This window comes from Amblyomma maculatum, chromosome 9 (genome assembly GCF_055883805.1).
Source record: "Amblyomma maculatum isolate TAMU_Amacu chromosome 9, ASM5588380v1, whole genome shotgun sequence".
Taxonomy (NCBI): domain Eukaryota; kingdom Metazoa; phylum Arthropoda; class Arachnida; order Ixodida; family Ixodidae; genus Amblyomma; species Amblyomma maculatum.
In genome coordinates, this window is record NC_139352.1 from 71,018,187 (window position 1) to 71,037,495 (window position 19,309).

At 42.8% G+C, this 19,309-nt stretch overlaps 1 protein-coding gene across 1 annotated transcript; it reads right to left on the bottom strand.

Moving 5' to 3' along the window:
• Positions 1-10,951: 10,951 nt before the first annotated feature.
• LOC146179361 (uncharacterized) lies at positions 10,952-18,970 on the bottom strand. The gene is made up of 4 exons (XM_084578995.1): positions 18,818-18,970; positions 16,841-16,879; positions 13,336-13,528; positions 10,952-11,123 (listed from the first exon to the last, which is right to left on the bottom strand). Exons 1-4 carry the CDS (start codon positions 18,905-18,907, stop codon positions 11,047-11,049), a joined length of 399 nt encoding a protein of 132 aa, XP_084435121.1. The 5' UTR covers positions 18,908-18,970; the 3' UTR covers positions 10,952-11,046.
• Positions 18,971-19,309: the final 339 nt, after the last annotated feature.

Consider the following 19,309-nt stretch of genomic DNA (forward strand, 5'->3'; position numbering starts at 1 on the left):
TAATCAATGCTTAGTAAATCTAGTTACTATCCCCGAGTCTATTTGAAAATATTCTACAAAAACAAACATCATGCATGACAATACAGGGATTGTCCGTTCAATTGACGGAGCAGAATGTTAAGAGCACACAGTGAACAACACATCTGTTCCAGCCACTTTCGAGGCAGTCATAACGCAAAGGCATTCTGATTGTTTGCTACGACCAGCGACGAACTTCTGACGTATTGACATCAAACCAAGGATGTTCGAACTTTGAAAAAATGTGATCATAAAGCTGTAGTCAGCATAGCATAAGTGACAAAGAAGCCAAGCATAGTTTAATAGTTTATGCCCAGCAACTCTAGAAAAAAAATCATTGGTCAGTGAGTCCTTAATACTATTGCACTCAGTAACAAAGACAGAAAATACAGTTTAAAATAATGCTTTGGTGGAGACATCAATATTATTGTGGGGAGACAATGTCCATTATTCTGCTTTCTTTAATATTCTTACACCCAGAGGCTCAGATTATTATCATTTAGTGTTCTATGTTCGACATAATGATAATGTAGTTGCAACTGATTTAACTCAATTTTGATACTTTTATGCCACTAATTTTCCGATATCCCATTATTGTAGCAGGTACTTTTATTCATTATTTGAATTGGTTTTTAGATTTTATGACTCGGAGAAGGCGAGCTGCGGGCACATTTATAAATTGATAGGTCATAAACACATGTTTGATTTCATGCGAGATCTGTATGCATGTGAGTATAATAATAATATTATTTGGAAAGAGGAGGGCATTGCTTTTTTATTTTAAATATCTAAAATCTTTATTTGGTTATTGTTATACATTTCGCGGAAGCCTCTAATGGCCGCTTACTAAATCACCTTTCTTATTGAGCTGCTTTTCCCATCTCCGAAAATTTGCACATTTGCGTTGTGCGTTTATTACACTGCATCATTTAGAGGCTCTTTACCTGTTGCTCTGATTGCACAGCTTTTTGCCTCAAGTTCTAATGCAGGCTCTTTTTTTTTTTTTTTTAATCAAGACAGTTCGGATTGTGATACATGAAATGGGCAACCTATTGTGGATTTGGAACGAGTCGCTTTTGAACCCTTATTTTCATTATTACAACACAACAATGAAGGTTGGGTCACTGACCAAGTCTAGATACTATCCCTGAAGTGGTCAGTGACCCAACCTTCATTGTTGTGTTGTAATAATGCTTCACCCTGACCAGACTGTGTTCCGTTGAAGTTTAGACTATCTTAACTTTCATGTTGATTGTGATTTACAGATTTGGTTACAGATTTGGAATTATAGATCGCTGGGTAACCTTAATTAGCTGTGTGATGTGTGATTCTTACTCAAGGCCCATTCAAATTCTACCTTTTTTTTTTTTGCACAAGGGGATCTACAACTATTTTCGTTTTCGCACTTTGAACTCCTTTTTTTTCTTATATCCTATCTAAATGGTAAACCAGTATCACTGTTGTTGTTGTTGTGACTATAGGAAGAAGGAAAAGAAAGTTTAACAAAACCTGAAGGTGGGCTTGATGGTGCATTGCAACTTGACGAAAGATAATAGCGCACAGGAGCACGAACACAAGTGAAGAAGACGCAGGACACGCGCTAACTCTCCACTTATTTATTTCGCTAATATCTTTCGTCAAGGAAAAGAAAATGCACGGGCCTGCTACTGGCTCTGTAGCTGAGCCACCTCCGCTGCCTCCTGCGGACAGAAAGGAAAATAGAGAAGAGAGAAATAAAAAGGAATGGCAGAGAAAGACGCGTGTCGCAACAGACGTCGTCCACCACCTAAGCGGTGGCGGATGCAGTGACGGCCTACAACAGATACAAATCGGGGGCAGGCTAGCCCCCGCCGCAATTAGGTGGCGGTGATCTGCGTGTTTAGAAAAAGTTTTATGAGACATTATACACTGACATGTGTGGTGATAAATGACCAAAACCGGAAACGTCCACGCTTAAGAACAGGAGACACTGCACATGACATATATACCTCATGTCGAGGAAATACATCAAAATTCACTATTTACACTACGGGAAAAATTTGGCTGCTAGTAATGATGATATATTCAATTTTAAATGACAATGTAAATGAAATTATACACAGTGTACAATAATATAGCAAACAAATATAGGTAGAAACATATACAGCAATCGAATGCACATTGTGTATTACAAATGCGTTTTGGGATTATACAGCTGTGAATTGACATAATTATTTACATTTAATTACAAGTACCAAGGTGGACTGAAAAACTGAAAATCGCTCTGCAGGTCCATCCTACAGGGAAACAAAAGGGCAAGACCATTCACGAAGGAACGAGAGTTCCTTAGTCAATAGTCTTGCCCCCCAAGGTAGAAAAGTTCCTTAGCCAGAAAGCTTACTATCTCTATTCCCATACGCGGCAGGACCGTGAAAAGCTCACGTCGCTGCCGGCTTGAGGCGACAGCCTCACAACGATTGCGCCATAACGTGAAAGCGCCAGCTACAATCAACAATCGTGCAAAGCGACCGCGAGCACATCTACCATTTATATGAAATCGATCGATGCCAAGACTTCTGAAACCGGCATGAAGTGCCCTCCAAAGGCACGAGCAACGACGCATTACTGGGCCATGTGACGATTACACTCCTGAAGTGGGCAGTTGGGGCCATGCGCTGTGCGCACAATGCCCCACCGTTTCAGCCAGTCTCGTGTTGGCAAAACCCCCCCACTCCAATAGCCACATGAAGTCGCGTAAATGCATAAAGTCAGATATGTAACGTTAAAGAAAACTCTAATTGAGGGCAGTCAGCTTTCTTAAATATAGAGAGTAAGAATTATGTTGCGCCTGCGTAATTGCTCAAGGCATCTGTATCTGTATAGGAACACTTATGAGGAAATATAGCCTTCAAGAATGGCCCCTCAGGTCCTTGCGTCTGTGCTTGACTCAAATATAAACGTAAAAATTTATTCCACTAGAGTTAAGAGCTCAATTGTTGAGAAAATCTCCAGGTGGAATTTTCAGCGCCCTGATTATCTGCGGCGCGGCATCTCTGAGCGAAAAAAACTAGTTGTGGTGTAACTCTGCTTGCCCTAGTTGAATTGCATAGCAACGGTGGAAGGTTCTTTTGCCTGCTACATTATTCCCCTATCACGCCTTATCACTGTAAGGTGCTACATTATTGGGGACACTTAAGCTCATCCTTTAAGAGTATGACGCGAGAGCGTAAGCTACAAGCGCAAATATAAATGAGAAAGGTTGAATGCTGCTGAACCAAATGTTGAGCAAAAGCATTAGCTGCAAGTGATAGAGAGTTCTTCTTCTTCTTTCTTCGCTGGTGCTCAAGGTCAAACGTGACCTTTCCCGGGACGACGAGATGGGCCGAAACCTGGCGCAATATTGCTATCGCAATAAAATAAAAGGCTCGTCTCTGAAAAGTAGGAGATGGCCGGTCAAATGCCCGGGCAATGATTGTTCGGGTGCATTTGTGACGTCACGAGGCCACTTGTCATGGCTGAGATGGCAGGAGCTGCCCAATTTTGCGGCTATTTTAATATGAGAGCACGAGATGGGAATTAAACCCAGCAAATTTCGGTGATAAGCTAGAACTCTAGTTCGCGGCCACACAAGTACGTTCCTAGCTCTTAGCGATTGGGAGCTTTATATAGTGTAGGGAGATCTTTGCCCCTTGGTTAAAACAGAGCTCTATGTTTGTTAGGGGTGGTCTTTCACGTGGCAGCTGGCGGCTGTATGATAATGAGCATGCGCGAATAATAGTGGGAGAAGTTAAAGGGTCAGTCATCAAATGAGCTGCAAAGTGCACGTACCCAAACGAGAATCTGAAACGGGAGCTGCAGACGAAGGCGAATAACATGTCACTGTCATACTCGCAAAGGCCGAACTTGAGTGTTTCCCTATTTTTAATCCCCGTTTGGTGCTTTGCTAACGTATGAAAAGTGCATAACTCTTGACGTACTGTGAATTGTTTTGATCAGTTCAGTTCAGTTCAGTCGTTCAGTCGTGTCCGACTCTTCGTGACCCTATGGACCATTTCACGCCACGCTTTCCGGTCTCTCACTATCTTCCTAACATCACATAAATTCATCTGCAGTGCCTCGAGGATGCCATCTAACCATCGCGTTCGCTGCCTACCCCTTCTCCGGCGACCGTCAACCTTTCCCAAAATCAAATCTTTCTCCAGCGACTCCTCACTTCTCATCAGATGACCAAAGTAGCTGAGTTTTAACTTTAGAATTTGACCCTCCAATGAGCAGTCAGGGTTTATGGTCGACAATATCGACTGATTTGATCTTCTGGCAGTCCAAGGAACTCTGAAGAGCCTTCGCCAGCACCACAATTCAAACGCGTCAATTCTTCGGCGGTCAGCCTTTTTCACATCCAACTCTCGCATCCATACATCACAACTGGAAAGACCGGCACGAGTTATACGGATCTTGGTTGGCAGAGTAATGTCTCTGCTCTTTACTAGGCGGTCAAGGCTAACCATTGCTCTCTTTCCCAGAAGCAGGCGTCTCCTAATTTCATGGCTGCAGTCTCCTTCCGAGGTAATCTTGGAGCCCAAGAAGAGAAAATCTGTCACAGCTTCCACTTCTTGTCCATTGATGCTCCAGGACTTGATAGGGCAAGACGCCATGATCTTTGTCTTTTTGATGTTCTGTTTAAGCCCAAACTTCTCACTCTCTCCTTGTACGCGCATCAGAAGTCTCTTGAGTTCCACTTCACTTTCTGCTATTAAAGTGGTATCATCCGCATATCTAAGGTTGTTGATACGTTTTCCAGCAATCTTCACTCAATATGAAGACTCGTCCAGACCGGCCTTCCTCATGATGCACTCTGCATATAGGTTAAATAGGCAGGGCGACAGTATGCAGCCTTGCCTCACTCCTTTCTCAATCGGAAACCAATCGGTAAGACCATGCCCAGTTCTGACTGTGGCCTCTTGTCCTTCATACAGGTTCCTGAGGAGACAGATGAGGTGAATTGGAACTCCCATCTCTTGGAGAGCTTGCCACAATTTGCAGTCAAACGCTTTTGCATAATCAATAAAGCAGAAGTAGATGGGTTTCTGGAACTCTCTTGCTTTTTCCATGATCCAGCGGAGGTTGGCAATTTGGTCTCTAGTTCCTCTGCCCTTGCGAAACCCAGCTTGCACGTCCGGAAGCTCCCGATCCATATACTGCTGCAGCCTACCTTGGAGGATTTTCAACATCACCTTGCTAGCATGCGAAATAAGTGCGATCGTGCGGTAGTTGGAACAATCTTTGGCACTGCCTTTCTTTGGAATGGGGATGTAAACTGACCTCCTCCAATACTGTGGCCACTGCAGGGTTGTCCAAATCTTCTGACATAATGTATGCAGAATGCTAACAGCGTCATGGTTGAGGTTTTGAAGCAACTCAGCTGGAATGCCATCACTTCCGCTGGGTTTCTTCTTAGCAAGACTGGCTAAGGCCCATTCAACTTCACTCTTCAGGATGCCCGGCTCGAGATCAGTAATCACAACCATCTTATGTTGGGTTTGCACATTCGGGTCCTTCTTGTACAGTTCTACTGTGTATTCCTGCCACCTCTTCTTTATCTCTGAGGCTTCAGTGAGGTCCTTGCCTCGTTTGTCCTTTATCACGCCCAGCTTAGCACAGAAGCTTCCTTTGATATCTTTGATTGTCTTGTACAGAGCTCTTGTGTTCCTTAATTGGCTGTTGTCCTCAACTGCTTAGCACTGTATGTTCAGGAAGGCATTCTTATCTCTCCTTGCTATTTTCTGAAAATCCGCATTGAGAACCTTGTATCTTTCTCTTTCCCCCATAACTTTTGCCATCCTCCTTTCCTCAGCTATTTGCAAAGCCTCTTCAGATAACCAGTTTGCTTTCTTGCATTTCTTTTGCTTTGGAACTACCTTAGTAGCAACTTCTTGTATTATATCACGAACATCAGTCCACATCTCTTCGGGCTCTCTGTCTTCTAGATCTAATTCTTGAAATCGATTGCTCACTTCCACAGCATATTCGAATGGAATTTGATCCAGATCATACCTGAAAGGCCTTCTAGTTTTCTGAGTTTTCCTCAATCGAAGCTTAATTTTGGCAACAAGAAGCTGATGATCGGTGCCACAATCGGCCCCAGGCCTTGTTTTTACTGCTTGTATAGCGCTTCTCCATCTCTGCAGCAAAGAATATAATCGATCTGATTCCTGTACAGACCGTCCGGTGAAGTCCATGTGTACAGGCGCCTCTTGTGCTGTTGAATATGAGTATTCGCTATGGTCAGGTTGTTTTCTTGACAAAACTCTACTAGCCTCTGTCCAGCTTCATTTGACTCGCCAAGACCGAACTTGCCTACAATTTCGGATATTTCTTCACTCCCGACCTTAGCATTCCAGTCTCCTACGAGAAAAACGACGTCTGATGATGGGGTGCGGTCTAGAAGGCATTGTAGGTCCGCATAAAATCTCTCAACGTCACCTTCTTCAGCAGTAGTGTTCGGTGCATAGACTTGGATAACTGTTATGTTGAGAGGGTGGCCTTGGATCCGAAGTGAAATCATTCGGTCGTTTTTGGGGTTGTACCCTAGCACTGCTTTACCCATTCTTCTGTTTACTATGAGAGCGACCCCATTCGTTCTCTTGGATTCGTGCCCACAATAAAAGACATAATGGTCGCCGGAGTTAAATTCTCCCATTCCGGTCCACTTGAGCTCGCTGATACCCAAGATATCAATGTTCAATCGGTCCATTTCTCGCTTGACGACATCCAGTTTACCTTGCGTCATAGATCTTACATTCCATGTTGCCATGTGGTATATCTCCTTGCAACATCGGACTTTCCGGTCGCTTCCCGACAAATCCACAACTGAGCGTCCTTTTGGCTTTAGCCCAGCCGCTTCATTCGTCCTGGAGCTACTAGGAATCGCCCTTTGTTCATCCCCAGTAACATGTGGGACGCCTTCCAACCTGGGGGGCTCATCTTCCGGCGCCATATCATTAATGGTATTGTGACTGGCCATAGGGTTTTCTTGGCAGGAAATACTGGAGTGGGTTGCCATTACCTTCTCCAGTGAATCACATTTTGTCAGAACTCTCTGCCGTGACCTGTCTATCTTGGGTGGCCCTACACAGCAGAGCTCACGACTTCATCGAGTTTCGCAAGCCCCTCCGCCACGACAAGGCAGTGATCCATGAAGGGGATTGTTTTGATCGGTAGTTCATTAATCCGGTTAATCCGGTTGAAGTAGCCGACATGCCGGGGATAACATGAGCCTTCCTTTTCAGTCCGACAGTTTGCATCTCTATAATCCCAAATATAGCGCTGGTGCGCGTTTGCTCAGCCTGAATCAATGACGAGTGTAGATAATGAAGCGCCCAAATTAGATACAGGGGACCTCGCTCTAAGCATGAACCGTTACGCAGATATTATACAGAAGTAAAATGAGGCCCACAACAGAAGCAAATCATATATTAACTGCTGCGACAGATCGATTGAGTGTATATATTTTTTTTTCTAGTAAAAAGCATATGCATACAGCATAGTATCGACTTTAAACTTCTTGTTCCTTACCACCCATGATATTTCGCGCTTTTCAACATTATGGTTTCCGCTCTCATGTTAAGCGCCTCCGTACCGCTTTTCGTAGTTTAGTTTTAAGCGAAGCCCAAACTGAACATAAGCGCATTCTAGGCGCATCTTAAGCTTTTTACGTGTTTTCGATGCGTTGCGTTTTATTGTCTTCAAAACTACGATGTGGTTCAACTTTCGTCTTTCAAAGCTACTCGCCGCAGGGACAGAATGGGCTGCTCTTTCCATTCCAAAGGAAAACCTAAACGAGAGCGTGATGAAACAAGGTGAGCAAAGCAGCAGTTGCCATGAGGCTATTGAATGAAGCAGCGTAAAGGCACGTATGAGAGGGACTGTCGGAATTTCGAAGATCGTGTTTAGTCTTCTGGAAAATATTGACAAAACTAAAATGATATTTAGCCTGCTGTCAAATGGCTGTCAGTAAGCTTAAAAACGGAACGTTTCCGATATTTCAGGAAGCAATGCCCTCCTCTCTCCAGTTATGCTGGTTAATTTCAGCCGTTGCACACAGACCTTTGATGCAACCAAACACATGTTTCGAACTTGTGCATATGTTTGTGTGTGTGTGTGTGTGTGTGTGTGTGTGTGTGTGTGTGTGTGTGTGTGTGTGTGTGTGTGTGTGTGTGTGTGTGTGTGTGTGTGTGTGTGTGTGTGTGTGTGTGTGTGTGTGTGTGTGTGTGTGTGTGTGTGTGTGTGTGTGTGTGTGTGTGTGTGTGTGTGTGTGTGTGTGTGTGTGTGTGTGTGTGTGTGTGTGTGTGTGTGTGTGTGTGTGTGTGTGTGTGTGTGTGTGTGTGTGTGTGTGTGTGTGTGTGTGTGTGTGTGTGTGTGTGTGTGTGTGTGTGTGTGTGTGTGTGTGTGTGTGTGTGTGTGTGTGTGTGTGTGTGTGTGTGTGTGTGTGTGTGTGTGTGTGTGTGTGTGTGTGTGTGTGTGTGTGTGTGTGTGTGTGTGTGTGTGTGTGTGTGTGTGTGTGTGTGTGTGTGTGTGTGTGTGTGTGTGTGTGTGTGTGTGTGTGTGTGTGTGTGTGTGTGTGTGTGTGTGTGTGTGTGTGTGTGTGTGTGTGTGTGTGTGTGTGTGTGTGTGTGTGTGTGTGTGTGTGTGTGTGTGTGTGTGTGTGTGTGTGTGTGTGTGTGTGTGTGTGTGTGTGTGTGTGTGCGTCTGTCTGTGTGTGTGTTATTTGTAAGTTATTTGTATTTGTAAGTTATTTGTAAATTCGGTTCTGTAATCCATCACAGAGCTCCTTAATTAACTATCGAAAACTGACACAGGGATCGAATATATCTGGGATCGACAAATCGGAAGTAGGCTTAAGGAACGGCGTAAAAGTAGACGCGATAGCGCCTTTAGACCGCTATTTTATCCAGGAAAATTTTGAGCTTCTTTGTTTAAAATATGAATTTCTGAGATTTTTTCAATATTATTACGTGGCGGCAAGCGATGACATTAGGAGAACAGAGGACGGAGAGAAGATGTTGGATCACCGTGAGATGACGTTTCATTAATCTGTGTGCGGGCCTAGCGCGCGCGCTCTTGCCCGCGCCACTGCCATCTTCTTCCTCCTTCGTCCGTAACAATATTATTGCTGTAACATCAGTAAAGGTCCCAAATACACGTTATTAAGTCATACACACCCCAAAATGTTCAATAGGCGTCTCCTAACATGCATGCTACAAACGGTCCTTCATGCCCTGCGCATCACGTGCCCAGCTTGCAATGAGAGGACCCTTGTTTGAATCTCAGCAGTGAGCAACTTATTTGATTGCATTACTAGTATTTTCCCGAATACCTCTTTTGGAGGACCCTCAGCTCCAATTTAGGGTTGATTTGGACGTTTCCTTACTTCGTTAGCTTTAGTTAAGCATTTGCTGTTTTCAATTCCAGCGTGAGGTCAAATGGATGTCTCCTTACTGTTTCCTCAGACCGATGCTCTTCGTCGGAGCAGCTTTTATAAACTGATGCGTGCATAGTGGCAGAAAAATAGCGATATATCAATCGTAGTGTTCACACGATTGTAAGTACTTGCTCTTTACGTGTAAAGAACCACGTGACACTAGCATATTTAATATAGCATTCTTTGTGTAAGCAAAACGTGGGAAAATGTCTAACAATACAATGTGGGCCTTCACACCTATGCCTCATTTGAAAGCTGGTTCTCTATCCGTGTTATTGATTTCCAATGCATTGCGGGAAAACTGACTCGTCGGTTTCACAATGCCTCTTCACTCCATCGCCATATTCAATGCAGTTTCCAGCTCTAACACTGTATCTTTCTGTGGTTTTAAATGATTCTGGTTCGTTGCCGAAGCATCATATGTTTGCCACCGGTGCTGAAAAACCCCATAACAATCTCGCCTATATTTTTCATCTCAGCAGAGGAAGTCGGAGACCTCGCGACAGCGAGTTGAAGGAATGAGACAGGATCAGCGCGCTGCATACGGAAAAATGCTATCTTGTTCACTGCAGTCTTCTACTGTTACGTCCTGTCTCTTGGGCTGACTAGGCAATTTTATTCATTAAGTTTTCTGGAAGGCAACTTCCAGAATTTTGGTAGCTTCATTTAGAACGAAGAAATAGCTACAATGCGCATTGTTTGGAAGTTTCCCTTCCTGCAATAACGTTTCATCCTTGACCGTTTGGGGAAGTGCATGTCTGAAATAACGCAAGCTGACAAGTGAAAGTTCTGTACACAAACTATCAACTGGACCTTTAACCAGGAAAACACCCTAATCAAAAATCGAACCGTTCGTGTGCATGCACAACAGTTCCGAGCTTTTTCGTCCTACTTCGGTTACTGTGTAAAAGCCGCCTCTAATCTGTTAATCATTCCGAACATTTCTGGCGTCATGGCACTTTACTATATTCTTCCAATATTCTCCTTACCCTCTGTCCTTTCTCAGTATATTTTAGTTTCTTTTCCTTTTCTTTTATGTTCACTCCTTCTAGAGTTTGCTGACTGCAGCCCAGGTGCTCCAGGGTACAATTCCCGACACCACAGGTGGCAAATTTTTTTAAATTGTTTTTTTAAATAAATCTACCGAGGAAAATATAGAGCACTGGCCAACTCGTAGGTTTGTGACAATTAACTAATAAGCTGAATTTTTTTTTTATCTACTAAGCTCATGCAACTAGCATCATCCGTTAACCTACACCTGAAACTCAGAGGCGAGACGAGTCTCAATAAAACGAATATCATTGTACTGCCACATCATTCCCTCAATGACTGATTAATACTTTTACTTTGTTGTGTTCTGGCCTTCTCTTAGGATATACGCTGTAGCGTGCGGTGTTCTTGAATCAAAGTGTTGAGGCAACTAATTTAAGAAAATGCATTCAGATGAGCGAAATGAAGGCACAAATAGACACTTATGACGCATTTTGCCGCTTGGCCCGGTAAAATGATTTATTCGAGAATAGCAAATGCTTTGAAGAACGGTCGACCGTCTTGGCAGGCATTCCAACTCAGACTTTTCGCTGGGTGTGGATACGATACTCACAGGTACCATATCCAAGTTTTTGATTCATTTTGCATCTCAAACCTGTTAAAATAAGCATTATTTTTGAAGACTTACAATATTCGCACTAGACTACAACAGGCTGCAATTAATAAATAATTACTGTATTTAATTACATCGTGTTCTAAACTCGTGACGACTGAAGAATCTAGTAACGTCGAATCGTTGCTTCAACAAAATTCTATAATAGGTAAGAAACATAATGGTGGTTTTTGACCCCATAGTTTGTGCGACAGTCCAAGCCTCGACGGTATTTGCTCCCTGTTCCCCACATAACTTTAACACCTTGTCTGCGGCTTGTGAGCCATCTATAACCACGGACAATATTTTGTCCGCTAAAGTTCCATTAAGGGTAATTTAAATAGAGACTCTGTCGGTAAAACAACAGTAAATTTCCTTTTGTTACGACAGCAATTTTGTGCGGTTTTTGACAGGAAACCTGTTATGAAAATATATTTTTCTGTAGTAGCATCAGAGTTTTCTGTAACAAAACAGAATGCATCTACAGAGCTGCAGACACCAAATAACTACTACAGCAAAAAGTACAGAAAAGTGCTACAAAACTCTAGAAAAATCTGATGTTTACGGCAGAACTACGGAATAGTTTGTCGTATTTTCGATACGGTTCTCTGTTTTTTTTTTTCGACTTGGAGAGTGGGCTTAATTAGATATCAACTGCCTGCACAGACCATTGTCAATCACGAAGTTAAGATATACCGTGTCGGGCAGAGATTTGCACTTTGGCATACTCTTCTGTATTTTGTTATACTTCTGGCCAAGACACTAGCTCTCTCAGGATAGGAATTACATTACAATCCTTATAACAAGGAAGTACACTCACTATTATCAGAACATTGTTTGTGAGTGCTTATTGTTCAACTAAGAACACTCGAGCTTTCTTCACAATGCCCATAATCGCTCCAAGATTATCTAGACTTTAAGACTGGTTTGCTACCAACAAAAGTCGTGAGCACATCGCAATCAGTATGAACTGGAACAACTTGACGGATTTGGGTTCGACCGCGGCGCGCTGAATAGGGAAAAAATCAATATGGACCGAGCGGGAAACGAATATATTTAGAAACTAGTTAATGATATGTGACTTGCCCACCTTCAAGGTTGCCTTCACCACATAACATACTAGTTTATTTGTAATTTGGCTTAATCCAATCGTGTGTGGGCAATAACGAGAATGGCTCCGTCTGACTTGTAATACCGCCGCGAGAAGAGAATCGTACCTACTGGACCGAACAACCCTATACAAAACGGAACGTGCGTATAGGAGCGCGCAACAAAAGAGGGAGTGTATCAAGTTTTATATTTTGGATTATTATAATGCAGCGTTTATCCTGGCAATGATGCGTTCGACGACGGTTAGCGTTATTTTTTCAGCATCTTCAAAGGGAGGCTTTTTCATCCTGTCCTGTATAAAGTTTAAATAAAGCAATTCGTATGGACTTGAGACATCGTCTAAACAGTTACAGTTTGCATATGTTATATCAAAATTGCGCTAGCTTTTCTGTTAATAAAATCATTGTGCAGAATAACTCAGGGCCGCTTGTTTCCTTCTAAGCTACCTAGAGGGATAGCACTGGAGAGAAAGACCTTCAGATAGGCCTCGCAATTTTTTCTGGTCTTGACCCGATGGCCATAAAAAAACGTTTGTTCTTTATTTGCTATTCTAGATTTCGCCTTGTATATCCATGCCTTTTTAATGTCAGTACTTTCGCAGTAAGTTCGCTCAGTGAATTTTCGTTGTATGCGTAATGAGCGAGTGAAACAATATTTGTGTACGTCAAAGACCATCTAAGTACCTAAATATTGTTTTACGTTGCGGCAGCATCGTGCTACTTCATTACATCATCCATTTGGAAAATATGTCCATGATTCTACAGAATCGTCTGTTTGTTTCCTCAGTTCAAAAAGATTAATAAGGATTTTCATCACCAGAGCCATTCGTGCCTTTTATCTAATTTAATAGGGATGATCATAATAATTTAGTAGCAAAAGAAAAGCATTTTCGGGAGACTAGAAATGACCTCAAAAGCAATATTTATACTCACAGTGGCGTACTTAAAAGAGAATCCGACTCATTCCAAACCTACTAGAAAACGAATGATGCTTTAAGTAGTAAACGGCATATGCTCTTCCATCTTCAAGAACTGCACACCTTCTTGACTCCAGACTTCTCTGAAGCAGAGCACCTAGATTAAAGCATTGCAGAAGCCACGCTCACCTTTGGCGCATGGGCAGCCTCCAATGAAGGATAATATTTTGCTCCCTCTCGGCCACCTATTTGTCGAGCAGCGGGCGCCAATGGTGCTATTCCTCTCATAGCATTTGTTGCCGTTCCGCTCAGTCATCCGGGCGCAGCAAAGATGCCTCTCGCAGTTTGCCCAAGAGTCGCAAGGAGTTCCCACGGGGTGACGCTGGAAGGGGATTGAGAGCCGTGTTCCGTGATTTTTTCACCGGCGAAGGCACTCCTATACGGACCACCGCTTGGCGCACATAAATGAGACGCTTCTACAATATATATTTTAAGACGAAAGGCTTTAATGGCTCATGCTCTCGTGGACAAAATTTGTCCCGCTTTTGCGGCGGCTCTGATTGGACGAGGCGGGATGACGTCATAGAGGTCTCGACCAATCACACAGCACCACCAAAGTATGTGCGAATGCGTGCCTTATATGGCCATATGCCAATCAAAGATCAATTACAAAGTAATGAATGAATAAATAAATAACTATGTAGTGACTAATTAAGTAATTCGTAAATATTAATACCGCATTATTACCTACCTAATAACTAATCCAATAAGTAAAGCTTTATTAATTTCTAGGTAATTCGCTAATTATTTACTCATTAGTGCCAGCTGCGTAGCAGAATGCGGCACTCAGGCTTTCGCCTTTAGTCGCTAAAGTCCCTCGTAATTTTTTACCAAGTTCTAATACTAGTGTCTGGTTTTGTGTATTTCCCGGCGTATGTCGACAAGGTGTCTCGTTATTGCATCACTTTTTTGCAAGGGAACGTTTTGCTTGCACGGGGGGTTCACTCGGATTCGGGGTAAACTTGGAATAGGATTTTAGGCGTGGGACTGTCATGCGTCGTGGTACTGAAACATTTCTAGAGGAATAAAAAACAATCCTGTTTCCTTCAACGACAACACTAAGCATGCTTTCGGTTATACTAGAGAAATGCGATCCTCTAACGGCCGCCAATATCGGCGCATTACGCAGGATCCCGGTGCGGCCGTGCAGGAGTCCATTAGCTCTGCTTGGCGAGCATTCAAATTTAGGCTTTCGTCGCCTCAGCGCCGCTAGATCAGCCTCGGTCGAGAAAGCATCGCAATATTTTAGTTTGTCATGTTCTTTCATACCACAGAAAGAGCTGAACAACATTCTTCGGTACAAGGCAAGACTGAGTACATCGGCTATGTCTGCAGGATGGTTACTGCACATCCTATAGAACGGTCCGGGCGACTTCCAGAAACCTTTAACTCTCTCATGCTCTCAGGGGCGCTACTCAAAGCTATACCATATAGAACTGTAAGACCTTCCAGCAGTTAAAACCAAATTCCGGATGGGCTCATGTGCTGTCCATTTCTTTCCGTCATGTCGCTTTTAGAATAACCAACTCGCCTAAATAGATACTGTCAACGTCGACCGTATGCATCTAGCTGCTTGGAGGATTATAGGTCTATTCATTCGCACGCGAAGGTTGAGACGACTTGTGGCGCGAAAATTAGTGCAAAGAGGAATTTTTTAGGCGAATTTCTGCAAGGCGTAGGAAATAAAACCCTCTAATATGGTTAAGGATGAAAACGACTCATTGAAAGCTTTGTGAACTAGGACCCTCTAATATGGTTAAGGATGAAAACGACTCATTGAAAGCTTTGTGAACTAGGACAAGTAATGTAGTCGGCGACAATAAGCGATGAAACATATGAAACGTTAAAATTCGGTTATGCGCTTAAAGAAACTGTATGGCTCATTAAGAAAGGAACTGGTATCCTACTAGAATCGCGTACGTAAAATTAACATTATGGTCTTTGGGAAAGGTAGTATGCTAAATGAAACACGAACTATTTTGCAAGGATACTTTTCAAACATACCTGTAGAGAAGCATGAAGTAGTAATTTGTGCTATTTAAAGTATTAACTGCAATAACTCCTGTAATTATCTCCTATTATTCCGCTATATATATGCGAGCCTGCCGACCCAGATTGGGCCATTAACAGCTACACTGCTGTCAAAATTGTGGGCCTAACGTTAGGCGCAGAGGGCTCTTAGTGGCGCATACGATTTGGTGTAATATAGAGCACAGAATTACTACTCGAGTTAAAACCCAGCGCGTGCGAACGAGTCGTAGCGACAAATTTTGATCCTCAAAAGTGTAATGAGAACAATTTTCCGAAGCCCATGGCGGCCGAACCAGTGATCGCAGAGGGATGTCACTTCGTCGTAGATGCACGCCACTTCGTTGCGTTGAAGTGAAGCAACTAGTGAAACGAGTGCGTCACCATATGAACGGCGATGGACGCACACAGCATTCAAACATAAGAGCTTAAGCTCTTACATTTCAACGCTTATTGCCAGTGGTTGCATTTTTTACGACTACGCAGTTAGTCACATCGGTAAATGAGATGTAGAAAATTCAGCGCAAACACTTCCGACCGCGTACGTGTATGAAGGCGAAAGCTCGCACAATTTGCTGCCGCGATGCCCGCTTCCCACTCTTCCCCTGAAGTCAAATTATCGAGTCACTCTTGCTTCCCCCCTTGGCGCGCGTTACCGCGTGACTGTTAGCACGATTGATTGATTGATTGATTGATTGATTGATTGATTGATTGATTGATTGATTGATTGATTGATTGATTGATTATCGATGTCCTCTGTACTCTTACTGTTTCTTTGACAGTGCCCACCTTTCTCTTCGTCTTCTAACGGCGCCTTCTCCCACCTCTTTTTCTCCGTGGGGCACGGTGGGACTTTTTTGCCACTAGATTTGGACATTTCCTGTCCACATCACTTATAAGCCAAGTAAGTCTTTCGCCTTATAAACTCGTTTTCTTGGGACAAGTATATTATACTTTTATTATATTACTCTAAGGCCTCGGAAAGAGTTGTTTATGTTCAGATGAACATAAAAGTCTAAATGAATGTTGTGTGTGCTTTTTCTAATTGTGTATTGGCCTATTCGTTCGGGTTCCCTTACGGTTTCTGATTGGTTTCTCGCCTCCATCGTTGGCTCCATCGTACTATGGTTCTATAACATTTAGAATTGTAAATATGTATTAGCTGGTGACTCCAAAAATTCTAAATCATTTTATGACCAACTAATTCCCACAAACAGCTCCCAGTTCTCAGTGATTAGGCGTCATAAGTATGCAGTGGTGCAGAAGTCTGGATAATGAGAGGATGCGATGGATATCAGTGAAAAAATAATAAATCATAACTTTCCGTAAAGTAACCTGGATAGGCTGCTGCGATAAATTAAGCCTTTACGCAGAATAACAACACAGACACAATGAACAAGACGGTTACAAAATATATATTCATCAGCATGCAAGAAGCTCCTTTTTCTCAATTCCATATGGGAAATATTACTAAATGAAATACTTACGTCAGACCTAGCAACATGTGACGTGGGACCGTCATACGTAAGACGACATCAAAAAAACAAAACAAGAAACCATCGAACTTTATCTAATTTGTGGTCAATATAGAGGCGCTGTATCTCACCGTAAGCCATGGTGGGTAATCCGGAGCATTTCTCTCTGTCTGAAATGAGAAAACGGGTCTGATTAGTATTTCTTCAATCGCTATATTTTTCTAAACAGTCTCATGCTATCCAATTATTATTCTTTTGTGTCAGAACTAACGTTCTCACAGCATTCATTTGTATTAGCTTTCAATTTATTTCCGCAGGAAGTTTAGAGTTAGGCGAATAATTCCTGATTTTTTTAGCAATTTTACATGCGTAGTTTTAGTCTGTGCTTGGGAATTCGATTGCTTTTCCAGCGCGCTGTTATTTATTGTTTCATACAAGTTTAATATGGAACCTTCATCGCTGTACAGAGCTCTGCTACTTAGATTGAAATTTGTAGATTTTAAAAATAAACAAAACCTCAAAGTACGCTCTCGCGTCATGCGGAACATCTATGCTTCTCGCGACATCTAGCAGATAGCCACCAGCTCAAAATTTATCAGCCACATTCGTCACGTTATGGATCGATATGCTTATAGTTGTTGCCGGCACTCTCAGTCTTGGCGATATTAATACCACTGATCTCGGACGGTGGATCTCTGGCCTCGCCGCCATGACCTCTGCCTTGCGTACCGATGATGAGCTCTGTCAATGTCCTACGCGCGGTATTACATGGTGCTTGAAAACCAGCTATTTCCTGCCTGCGATGCAGCTCTGATTAGCTTTACGGCGACCAGTCGTCTTCGTCTATATGGACCTGGGTGAAAGCAGGTGCGTCTTTGACTATCTATATTCTTTGGTCTCCCGAACTATCTGCGCCACTCAAAAAGTCCTCTTAGAGTCACATCAACATGAACGTTCCACACTAATCTCGTACATACTTCAATGTCATCGGTCTAAAAGACCCTGACTCCATTCAGGACACACCTGTACCAGGACCCTCGTTACAACTATCCACACGTCTTGTTTACCTGCCCACCATTTCCTGTTGGAACCACAGGCAACTGCCTAACTGCATCGATAGTATCGCAAGGTGCACTAAAATGAGGCTCATCTTCAACTTCGCGGCAGAATCTGTGAATTCATGTTCATTGCCCTCTCCTTACTGATCATCTCAGTCGTTGCGACTGATTGCGGTCGTAAATTTGAATCCCAACCGCACCACCAGGGTTACTGAGCACCACATATGCACGGGCATGAAAGGGCTTTTTATTTGTGGCAGAGGACTTCATTAATAAAGTTGGCTTTTTCCACCGTATTTAAGGACCGTTGTCTTAGCTCTCAATGCAAACTGTGTTTTATTTTGAAAGCTTAGAAATAATGAAATGCAGTACCAAGTCAGCATGAAAGATTAGCCATATTAATGTATTATACGCACTCGATTCGTGTGTTTTTTTTTATTCTTCGCAGTGACTGGGCAGAAAAGCAGAGTAGACTGCATAAAAACCTGTCACTGAGTATTTGACCTTGTGTGTACCAGGGCTATTGCGTCAATAAACAATACAAGTTGTAATCGTGTAAGCATAACCTCTATAAAAGCTCTTTTCGCTTGAGTGAGCCAGAATGATGAAGAGGAGCAGATAAATGTGAACAAAACACGCTACCACTTTCTAACATTTCTTACATGTCTATTCGACACCGCCATCGCCGGAACGTGCGACTGGAGAACCAGATTAATGCTCTTTTTAGTGGATAAAATATTTATTTTCATTTTTGATCAGACTTGATAACATTTAGAACACAAGAGCGTGCTTCATTCCTTTAAATCAACATCACTATCCAACCAAGCGTTCTCTCCGCCATCTGGCCCTCATCACAACTGCAACGGCTGGAGAAGCGAAAAACCATAGGTGACTGCTATGTATTAAGGCAGGACAATTTCAGTTGCAAAGTCAACGGAAAACATAAGAAGACAAAGTGATGCAAGAATTCACTCACACTAAACAGAATTTAGCATATCAAGTGCTTCGTCGTAACCTGCACAATTTTAGAACCGTAAAATCTGCACTCACCGACTCTGCATCATTGCCGTTTGCATGATGTATGACTGTTATGAAAGCGGCAGCGACAATCACCATCAGCAGCTTCACGAAGTTGATCATGGTGCTTGCTCCACCTCAGAAGGCAGAGTAAGAAGTAGACGTCGGCCCATTTTATCCACAACTTGGGACTTTGGTTTTCACGTGGTAATTTTGTTTCAGGCTCCCAGCTCACGTGATATTTTCCAACAAAGATCTGTCTCTCTTTCTACTTGCGGTGTTTTAGAGACCACGCAGATGGTCACATTGTGATGGACTTTAATCAATGCTTGGTAAATCTAGTAGTCACTATCCCCGAGCCTATTTGAAAATATTCTACAAAAACAAACATCATGCATGACAATACAGGGATTGTCCTTTCAACCGACTGAGCAGAATGTCAAGAGCGCATATTCAACAACACATCTGTTCCAGCCACTATCGAGGCAGTCATAACGCAAAGGCATTCTGATTGTTTGCTAGGAC